The 10,737-nt window shown below is 53.9% G+C and overlaps 1 protein-coding gene across 2 annotated transcripts; it reads left to right on the top strand.

Annotated features, from left to right (window-relative positions):
* Nucleotides 1-304: 304 nt before the first annotated feature.
* Nucleotides 305-8,115, top strand: P2RY2 (purinergic receptor P2Y2). Of its 2 annotated transcripts, XM_045293173.1 has the most exons (3): nt 305-511; nt 2,606-2,733; nt 6,316-8,115. In XM_045293173.1, exons 1-3 carry the CDS (start codon nt 467-469, stop codon nt 7,451-7,453), a joined length of 1,311 nt encoding a protein of 436 aa, XP_045149108.1. In that variant the 5' UTR covers nt 305-466; the 3' UTR covers nt 7,454-8,115. The 2 variants fall into 2 exon arrangements, with proteins under 2 accessions (XP_045149108.1, XP_004708864.1); XM_004708807.2 differs by lacking the exon at nt 2,606-2,733 and having other exon boundaries at nt 432-511.
* The last annotated feature ends 2,622 nt before the right edge of the window (nt 8,116-10,737 follow it).

Genomic DNA, 10,737 nt, shown 5'->3' with positions numbered 1-10,737 from the left:
AGCACAGTACCAGGACGGTGGAAGGAGTCCTGGAGGCTCTTCAAGACTATGCAGTGTGGTGAGGCAGGCCTGCCCACCAGCAGAACCATCTGCCTGCTAGAGGGGGTGGCTGGGGAAAGAGACTGTGGGCATACTACCTGGAGCATGGCAATCTGTGGACGGCATAGAGGGAGGGGAGGTTGCAGAAGGCCACCTGCCAGGACAGGCACACCAGATCCTGTTTCCAACTTCTGCAGGCCAAAGTTAGAACAGAGGGGGTGGCCCCGAGAAGGCTTGACCTGGCTGGCATCCCATGGCTGGAGCCCATGATGTCAACACCTCCCGGTGTCTACAGGACCAGCAGCGGCAATGCCCGCCTGCCCTGGGCAACGCTGGGGGAACCCAGGCAGGGCACAGCCCCAGGCCAGTGGACCTGTTTTTCCCGTTTCCTGCCGTTCCCTGCAGCCTGGTCCAGGCATGTCCCTGCATGAGTGAGGAGCCTGAGCACCCTGACAGCAGAGGGGCTGGTCAGGTAGGTGGGTGAGAGGTGGGGCCCAGGCACCGGGAGGCTTGGGGGCAGGCACTTAATCCTTAGGGTAGAAAAGCTCACCTTGGTTAGGGAACTCACCAAGGTCACACAGCTGGTGGAGGTAGTAGGGTCAGCCTGTGCCTGTGTAAAAAAGTTCCTGGGGGGCATGGCAGGGGAGATTGGGGGTGGGGAGGTGGGGAGACAGGGCACTAAAAACAATGAGCACAAGAAGAAAATCTTGTCTTGTTAATATGATTGAATGGTTAAATTGCACGATATGTGAATTAGATACCGATGAAGCTATATAAATTAAGAGTCCATACCAAAAAAATAAAAACAACTCCTGGAAAACTTGGATTCAAAAGTAATGGAATTTTTCTATGAGATTTTTAGAAGCTCCCTCAGAGAAGCTAAACTGGAGTTAAAACAGAGGATGCTAAAAAATGCCACGCTCTGCCCTACCCCCTCAGCCTGGGCTAGGTGACCCCGGATGAGGCCCTGGGAGCACTAGGTGGCAAGCCCTAGTTTTCCAATCCCTGACTGTGTGGCCTTGAGCAAGCAGCTGAAGCGCTGGCAGAATCAGTAGCAACTAAGGGGCGGTACGCACCATGTGGAGGCTGCTCAGCTACGGTTTGCCCTTCCTAAGGAGGGCAGGGGCCTCTTGACCCAGACTGCCTCACAACCAGACCTGGGCCAGCAACAGGTGACATTTTTTGCCATGTGACTGGCCTTGCACTGCTGACCAAGAACGGTCACCTGCAGGCTAGCCAGATCCAGATGCCTCCCCCTGTGGCTCCCTAGCCTGTCCAGAGAAGGCAAGAAAGCCCAGGTCTGCTCTAGGGTGAGAGCAAAGCCCATGAGGGCCGAGCTCAGCTCTGGCCACCCAGGATCAGCATCTGAGCAACCTTTAAACGTATCTATCCTCCAGGAGGCCCTCAGGAGAAGTAGGGAAAAGAGAAGCGTTGGGCTCCCACGGTCTCTTATGCACCATTCATTCACACCTGTAAAGACCTGCTCTGGTCAGGTCTCTTGATCAGGACAGAGAGGATGGTCCCATGGACCCAGCCCTCCAGGAGCGCCTGGAACGTATCGGGGTAGAGGCTGGATGGACAGCTTGCCAACATGGCATGAAGAATGCCTTTCAGGGGTTGGGGGGGTGGGGAGTATGTGCAGGGGAGAGCTTCAGATGAGGGGTGACCTTTGAGGAGGACTTTGAGGAATAGAATGGAGTGAAAGGTGGGGCAGGGGGAGGGAGGGTGGGGGTGGGGAGGTGCGTTCTGGAAAGGCTTAGCAGGCAGAAAGAATCGCATGGACAAGAGAGGGAGGCCTGGAAGGGCATTTATTTCCCTTCCAGACCAAGAGCGCCTCTGGGCACCGGGGCGAGTGAGCCGTGGGGCACAGAGCATGGTTAGCGTGGGGCTCCACAGTGGCATTTGGGGGTCAGGAAACTCATGTTTATTTCCACCAGGCAGAAGGGGGAGATCTGAGAAAGAGGGCCTGGGGACTTGGTGACCTCCATAAAGCAAGACAGCAGCGTGACTACGTGTTAGGCTGCTAGCCCCAAGGCCAGCAGTCTGAAACCACCATGCTCCGAGGGAGAACGACGAGGCTGTCTACTCCTGTAAAGAGTCACAGTCTCAGAAACCCCGAGGGGCAGCCCGCCCGGGCTCCATAGGGTGGCTATGGGTGGGAGCCGACCCCCCGGCAGTGAGCTTTGAGCTGTTCGGAAGCACGGAGCGGGGAGCCAGGAAAGATGTGCTCACAGGTTGATGAGGCAGCTTGCGGAAGGCGAGAGCAGGCAGGGTCAGCCTGGATGGGGGCCACGGTGATCGATTCCCCAGCTGGCCTGGGAGGGTGGAGGGCAGGATGTCTCAAAACAGGTGAAAAGGGCAGCTCCTCTGCTCCCAAGGGAAGTCTCCACCCATCTTCTCGGAGTCAGGGGCTCCACCATTAGCGACCAGCAGGAAGCTCTTGGTGCGCAGGGATGAGATCTGAAGCTACCAACTCGGAGGAGGAATCTGGGCAGGGCAGCTGTGGGGAGTTTGCCCAGGACATGCAGGAAAGCCCCCTGATGTTTTCAGTGTGTGTATCTGTCAGGTGGAAGGACCTCAGGGGATGAGCTTGGGTGCTGAACTTCTCCAAGGCCCAGGAGATTTGGCCCAGGAAAGGTCTGTGTCCCCCAGGCTGCTGTGGCTGACTGACTCCTGGGCCAGGACTCTGCTCAGGTGAGACTGTGGTTCGTCCCTGCCCCACTGTGGTCCTCAGCCTCCCAGGCTGTCCTCCACACTTCTGCCGCTCTGGGAGCCAGAGAGGACCCCAGCTCACAACAGCCCCACATCCCACAACACTCCTCCTCCTCCTCTGCTCACCCATCCCTGTCACTCAAGCCTAAGCCAGGCCTCCTTCTGGCCGCCTCCCTCCCCCCCTTGCTGAAGCTCTGCTGGAGAGCAGCTGGCACACAAGCAGATTGGTCACTCCCTCCCTCCTGCAGCCCCTTCCAAACTCCAAAAGTTCACTGCCATCGAGCAGTGCCGACTCCTGGCAACCTGACAGGACAGAGTAGAACTGCCTGCGTGAGTTTCTGAGAGGGTAACTCTTCACAGAGTAGACAGCCTCCTCTGTCTCCCAAGGAGCTGCTGGTGGTTTCAAACTGCTGACTTTAAGGATTGCAGCCCAATTCAGAACCGCTATGCCACGAGGGCTCCTCTGGAAGGGCCTAGAGAGCTGAAATTGCCCCTCCAAAGAAGTTCCCTTTTCTCTACATCTCCCTCCCCTCCAGACTTGCCTGCCATCTCCAGGAAGGTTCCTGGCCAATTGGGCAGCCTCTCAGGCCTGGGAGAGGACTGACGCTTGCAGGTGCATCTGTCGTGCATCTTTTAAAAAATATTTGCCGAGCGAGTAAATGAGTGATAGAAGAGGGACAATCTTTGGAAATAACCCTCAAACACCAGGCATGAGGCCAGGGCCTCCCGGGAAAGTAGACAGATAGCTAAAGCATTGATCTGCCTAAAGCCTCCAGGAGGAAATGGGTGGCCCACCTCTCAGGAACATCCCAGCCCGCAGTGGGCTCTGACAGCAGAGCTAGTCAGCCTCAAAGGCCCCTCTCCAGGAATCTGAAGTCCATCCAACCCACCCTCCACCCCCGATTCTAGAGCTCAGCCTCCTCGATCCAGAACTCCGTGATCTGGAAGTCCAAGGGGAGAGTCAGCAAACACTCTGTAAATGGCTAGATCGTAAATATTAGATTTTGCAGCTCTCTGGTCTTCGTCATAGTAACTCAAAGCTTCATAAACGAATGGACATGGGTGTGTTCCAATAAAGCTTTATTTACAAAAATAACTGGTGGGCCAGATTTGGCTCTTAATGTGTAGTTTGCCTACCCCTAGTCTAAAGTTTTAGAATTGTGTGGGATCGCATGCATGCTCCAGGTTCCAGGGCTCTGGATCTGTGGATGATTCAGAGTCTGGATTCTCTGGGCTCAAGGAGAGATCCAGGTCAGAGGACAGCAAAGACCCTGAATAAGGGGGTAGTGGCCGTGAAATGCCTTTGGGTCAATTCTGACTCATAGTCGCCCGATGGGCAACAGAACAAAATAGCAACCAGTCCTACGCATCCTCACAATGATCATTTTCAAGCCCATCCTGGCAGCCACCGTGTCAATCCATCTTGTCTAAATCCATCTTGTCTTTTCTGTTGCCCCTCTATTTTACCAAACATGATATCCTTCTCCAGGGACTGGTGTCTCCTGACAACATGTCCAAAGTCTAGGAGATGTAGTGACACTATCCTTGCTTCTAAGGAGCATTCTGGCTGCAATTCTTCCCAGACAGACCTGTTTATTCTTCAGCAGCACCATAATTCAAATCCATCGATTCTACTTGGGTCTTCCTTATTCATTGTCCAACTTTGCATGCAAGGCAATGGAAAAGACCATGGCTTGGATCGGGGGCACCTTAGTCCTCCAAGTAACATCCTTGCTTTTCAACACTTCAACAAATCTTGTACAACGTATTTACCCAGTACGGTGTGACATTTGATCTCCTGACTACTGCTTCCATGAGCATTGATTGTGGATCTGAGCAAGATGAAATCCTTGACAACTTCCATCTTTTCTCTATTTATCATGATGTCCTTTACCTGCTGGCCCAGTTGGAGGGATTCTCATTTTCTTTACATTAAGTTGTAATCCATCCCGAAGGCTGCAATCCTTGGTCTTCATCAGCAAGTGCTTCAAGTCCTCCTCACTTTCAACAAGCAAGGTGGTGTCATCTGCATCTCACAGGTTGGTTGTTAATCAGCCTTCCTCCAATCCTGATGCTTCTCTTCTTCATATAGTCCAGCTTCTCTGATTATTCGCTTATCATACAGATGGAAAAAGTAGGTTGAGAGGATACAGCTCTGACGTACACCTTTCCTGATTTTAAACCATGCAGTATTCCTGGTTCTGTTCCCACAACTGCCTCTTGATCCATGTACAAATTCCACATGAGCACATTCTCCTCAAGGCCACATTCATCATTTGTTATAGCCATATCTATGTGTGAATCCATACGATTCACATAGCCAAGGGCCTTCACATCATCAATAAAGCACAAGTAAACAGCTTTCTGGTGTTCTCCATTTGCAGCCATGATATCCTCTACCCCTCATTTTTTTTCTGAATCCAGCCTGAATTTCTGGCAGTTCCCGGTCAATGTGCTGCTGCAACCGCTGTTCAATGATTGTCAGCACAATTTTACTTGCGTGTGATATTAATAATATTGCTCTGTAATCTGCGCATCCTGTTGGGTCACCTTTCTTTGGAATGGATACAGATATGGATCTCTTCCTGTCAGCGGCCAGGTAGTCTTCACATTTCCTGGCCTAGACCAGCGAATGCTTTCAGTGTCTCCTCAGATTGTTGAAGCACTTCAATGGGCAATACATCAATTCCTGGAGTCTTGTTTTGGCTAATGCCTTCAATATAGTTTGGACTTCTTCCTTCAGTACCACTGGTTCTTGATCATATGCTATACCTCTTGAAATGGCTGGATGTTGACTAGTTCTTTAGGGCACAGGGACTCTGTGTATTCTTTCCATCTTCTTTGGATGCCTCCTGCATCATTCAATATTTTGTCCATGGACTCTTTTCATATTGCAACTCGTGGCTTGAATATTTTCTTCTGTTCAAGATATGCTGACTGTGTTTGTCCTTTTTAGCTTTCTAACTCGAGGTCATTGCACTTGCACTATAATACTTTGCCTTCTCCAGCTGCCCTTTGACATTTCCGATCAGCTCGTTTTACTTCATCAGTTCTTCCATTTGCCTTAGCGGCTCCACTACTAAAAGCAAGTCCCCGAAGCCTCTGCTGACATCCACTTGGATCTGTCCTTTCTTTCCTGTCTTCGTCATGACCCTTGGCTCTCTCCATGCATGGTCTTCTTGGTGGCCTCTCACAGCTCGGCAGGTCTTCCGTTATCAGTGTTCAGTGCAGCCAATCTGGTCTTGAGATGTTCTTCAGGTGGAATCAACTCAAGGTCCTATTTTGGCTCTCGTGCATTTATTTTTATTTTTTTCTAGCTTCTACCTGAACTTACTATCAGTCAGCCACCGGCCTCATTCCGGCTGATGAGACTGAGCTTTCCCATCATCTCTTCCTGGCTTGGGGTTGACAGACAGGTGTCTGAAGGTGGTTAGGAAAGGTCACCAAGGGAATCTGTGGGGACTTGGGGCTTGTATAGCTCTTTCGAGGTTGGGCATGTGAGGCCTCCCCACTGAGCCCTGGCCATGACCCTGATATCTGTTCCCCCACTTCCTCTCTCTGTAGGGTGATGGCGGCCGGCTTGGCCCGCTGGAATGGCACCGGCAATGACACCTGGGAGGGGGATGAGCTAGGCTACAGATGCCGCTTCAACGAGGACTTCAAGTACGTGCTGCTGCCCGTGTGCTACGGTGTGGTGTGCGTGCTGGGGCTGGGCCTGAACACCGCGGCGCTCTACATCTTCCTGTGTCGCCTCAAGACCTGGAACGCCTCCACCACGTACATGTTCCACCTGGCTGTGTCCGACGCACTCTACGCGGCGTCTCTGCCACTGCTGGTTTACTACTACGCCCGCGGTGACCACTGGCCCTTCAGCACTGTGCTCTGCAAGCTGGTGCGCTTCCTCTTCTACACCAACCTGTACTGCAGCATCCTCTTCCTCACCTGCATCAGCGTGCACCGGTGCCTGGGCGTCTTGCGCCCCCTGCTCTCGCTGCGCTGGGGCCGGGCCCGCTACGCCCGCCGGGTGGCCGCGGCCGTGTGGGTGCTGGTGCTGGCCTGCCAGGCGCCCGTGCTCTACTTCGTCACCACCAGCACACGGGGCACCCGCATCACCTGCCACGACACCTCGGCGCCTGAGCTCTTCAGCCACTTCGTGGCCTACAGCTCGGTCATGCTGAGCCTGCTCTTCGCGCTGCCCTTTGCCATCATCCTGGTGTGCTACGCGCTCATGGCGCGGAGGCTGCTGAGACCGGCCTACGGGACCTCCGGCGGCCTGCCGCGCGCCAAGCGCAAGTCGGTGCGCACCATCGCCGTGGTGCTGGCCGTCTTCGCCCTCTGCTTCCTGCCTTTCCACGTCACCCGCACGCTCTACTACTCCTTCCGCTCCCTTGACCTCAGCTGCCACGTGCTCAACGCCATCAATGTGGCTTACAAGGTCACCCGGCCGCTGGCCAGCGCCAACAGCTGCCTTGACCCCGTGCTCTACTTCCTGGCAGGCCAGAGGCTCGTGCGCTTCGCCCGGGATGCCAAGCCCCCAGTCGACCCCACCCCGACGGCCCAGGCTCGCCGCCGGCTGGGCATGCGCAGGTCCGGCAGAAATGACACCCGGAGGACAGAGGACCTGTCGGCCAGCAGTGAGGGCACGAACCGGACAGCGTCTACGCCAGCTGGTAGCGGAACCACGAAGGATGTCCGGCTCTAGGACCTGTACCCTGTGGGCGTGCGCGCGTCTGTGTGAGAGACTGGAGGGGACCAAGACTTGTCGGTTGAAATGGACAGTCTCCCCAGATGTGAATTGAAGCCCGATGACCAAGGGAGCATGACCCCCACCCACCCACTCTGCCATTTGGCAGGGGCTCTGGATGCATGCTCTCGGGTCCAGGGCGCATAACAGACCCAAAGCCCCCAGTCATTATGTGCATGGGTGAGCTGGGGGAATAAGGTTTCAGGGAAGGCCAGGGTCCGGGGCCAATGTTGCCCTTGGCTTGACTTCCATATAAATAACCTGCCCTTTCTGCTGAGATGCTTAGGCCAGAGTCCGGCCGAATGGAGTCCAAGGAAGAAACAGGCCCATATGGAGAGGAAGGTGACTTACCAAGGTCACACAGCAGAGTCTGGGCCGGAGTGACCTGGTATGGGGCTAGAATCCCAGTGTGATCAGAGGACCCTGGTAAATAGCCAGAACTGAACCCCTTACAGGAGGTGGGGGGTGGGGGTGCAGTAGGCTGGGTATTACAGAGGACCCAGCTCTGAGGCATCCCCCCAGCCTGAGAAGGCAGAGGCCATAACCTCATGGGTAAGCTCCCCTGGACTGGGAGCCAGTTGGAAGCTCTAACTTATACTAAAGATTGTGTTGCTTGCGAATTGTGTGTCCAGTCAGTGAGTGGCAGGGGGATGGGGGGTGGGGGAAGGTGGCAGGGGGGATGCAGCCTGATAAGCTCTCACTATCCCCATCAGGGTCCTATTCTTAACCTGTTCTCCTCTTCTACTTGCCCTGGATAGGCTTATTTAAGACCACCCCTATCCCATCCCACCCCAGACCCAAGCCCATCGCCTACTTTCAAATCAAATCTGCTCTAAGAAAAAGTATCGGTCAAGTCCGGCATAAACCAAACTGACTGCCATCGAGTCCATGCCAACCCAGAGCGATCCTATAGAACTGCCCCTATGAGTTTCTGAGATTGGAACTCTAAAAAAATATTTTTAAATTGTTTGATTAGGGGCTCGTACAACTCTTATCGCAATCCATACATACATCAATTATGTAAAGCACATTTGTACATTCATTGCCCTCATCATTCTCAAAACATTTGCTCTCCACCTAAGCCCCTGCCATCAGCTCCTCATTCATCCCCCCCCCCCCCCCCCCCCCCCTCTCATGAACCCTTGAAAATTTATAAATTATTATTTTGTCATATCTTGCCCTGTCCAATGTCTCCCTTCACCCACTTTTCTGTTTTCCATCCCCCAGGGAGGAGGTCACATGTAGATCCTTGTAATCAGTTCCCCCTTTCCAACTCACCCTCCTTCTACCCTCCCAGTATCGCCACTCTCACCACTGGTCCTGAAGGGATCATCCGTTCTGGATTCCCTGTGTTTCCAGTTCCTATCTGTACCAGTGTACATCCTCTGGTCTAGCCAGATTTGTAAGGTAGAATTGGGATCATGATAGTGGGGGAGGAGGAAGCATTTAGGAACTCGAGGAAAGCTGTATGTTTCATCATTGCTACATTGCACCCCGACTGGCTCGAGACTGGAACTCTTTATGGGAGTAGAAAGCCATGTTTTTCTCCCATAGAGCAGCTGATGGTTTCAAACTGCTGACCTTGGTGATAGCAGCCAATGCATAACCACTGTGATAACCACTGTGCCACCAGGGCTCTGGCTTAGCACTGGGCAATCTGGAGTGCTGGGGCTGTGGACTAGGGTCAGGGCAACCTGCCTGGCTGCCTGGAGTGGAGATACTCCTCTGTTCTAAGAAGAGCATTTTATCAGAAGAACACACAGGTCCAGAGAATTCTGGGCAGAGACATGGGGGCAAGAATGCAGGAATCAATTGTAAGCCAACTGGGCAGCTGGCACCCAGGCTGGAGGTGGCCATGCAGCAGAAGGGCCAGGCACAGAGAAACCAGGTCACGGCTCCCTCCTTGTCCTGACCTTGAGGTTTCCTTTGCCCTGGGGGTAAATGGGAGAGACTCACTCATCTTCCCAATCCAGTCTTCCACATCCTGATCCATAAGACGATGGTGGATGCTCAGATTGGATCAGGGGACAGTGTCAGTGAGGCAGGCCGCCACTTGTGACAGGATCTGACCTATCAAGGACCACTCTGAGTCAGTTTGAGAAGCTGGCTGGGTAGGGATCAGCCTGCAGGGACAGTGCAAAGCTGATAGACTTGGCTCCTGACCTCAGGGATGGTGCCTCCCTCCCTCTCCCTCTGAGAAAACCCTGTCTCCATGGACCCATTCTGCCTGCGTGAAGGTCTCTCCTTCCCCAGATAGCTGTCTCCTTGATTTCTCCACCCAGAGGCTGCTCACTGAGGGCCCAGCTGGTTCCCACGCATTGTGAAATGTGGGTAACCTGCCCAAGTACATGTGAGATGGTCACATTTCAGATTTCATACCACTGTTAATGTCACCAGAATGTCTCTGAGCTCTTTCCTGAGCAACTCTCACAACCTGGCCTTGAACCCTCCTGCAGGCCCGGGACTAATCTCTTCCCAGCAGCTGTTGCTCAAGCTAAACCCTGTGCCGGTTTATAAAGAGACCCTACCTAGCTAGGTTGTTCTGCTGGCCCGAAGTATGAATGTTGAGCTCTGCCCTATCTCACCCTACTCTATGCCTTGGGAGACCCTCGAATGTGCATCTGGGGCTGGGTCAGGAGTGGGGGAGGCTGTGACCACCATAGGCTCAAATTCCTCAGTTTCTACTTCCCTCCTGTCCTGCCCACCTCCCTCTCTAGCAGCTGCCCTGGAGGCGCCACGAAGCCAGGTTATCACAGTGGGTGGAGACCACATGCAGACCCAGCCCCAGGAAATTTCCAAGAGCCAACTGCCTGCAGATTTCTAAGGACATGGGGCCAAAAGGGGTTCCCCCCTGCCAGCTAATCCCGTGACAAGTGCTGGTGAGAGTAAGGAATGGAGACTCTTAAGGACCAAGGGACAGACCCAGGGTCCCACCACTGGAGCCCCGTCAGACTGCATCTCTGGGCATCTGACCTTGTTGCTCAGTCTGGGCCACTCGCCTGGTGAGGCTCCTCTTCCCTCTGCTGGGTGCTATTTTCAGCTCAAATAAGAGAAGGATTTTCCATTCCCAGCCCCAAACCATTGTCCAGCTATGATGGCAAGGGTGGGGGTGGGGGTGGGGTGGCAGAGAGTAGAGAGGCTGCCTGTCCTCAAAATATCTCGGTTACCCTCTGGGCCTCCCTGCCCCCTCCTCGCCACTCCACCCCAACATCACTTCCTGGGGCCGTTGACTCCTGAAGGCC

Source organism: Echinops telfairi, unplaced genomic scaffold (genome assembly GCF_000313985.2).
Source record: "Echinops telfairi isolate 266 unplaced genomic scaffold, ASM31398v2 ScPeMD7_1713;HRSCAF=2227, whole genome shotgun sequence".
NCBI classification, from domain to species: domain Eukaryota; kingdom Metazoa; phylum Chordata; class Mammalia; order Afrosoricida; family Tenrecidae; genus Echinops; species Echinops telfairi.
Note: the sequence above shows the minus strand (reverse complement) of the source record. Positions and strands in the feature narration are given on the sequence as shown.

Coding starts and splice junctions, on each gene's coding strand:
- P2RY2 (XM_045293173.1), top strand. CDS start 467: ATGAGTGAGGAGCCTGAGCACCCTGACAGCAGAGGGGCTGGTCAG. Junction 512..2,605: donor ACAGCAGAGGGGCTGGTCAG/GTAGGTGGGTGA, acceptor TGTATCTGTCAG/GTGGAAGGACCTCAGGGGAT. Junction 2,734..6,315: donor TGGGCCAGGACTCTGCTCAG/GTGAGACTGTGG, acceptor CTCTCTCTGTAG/GGTGATGGCGGCCGGCTTGG.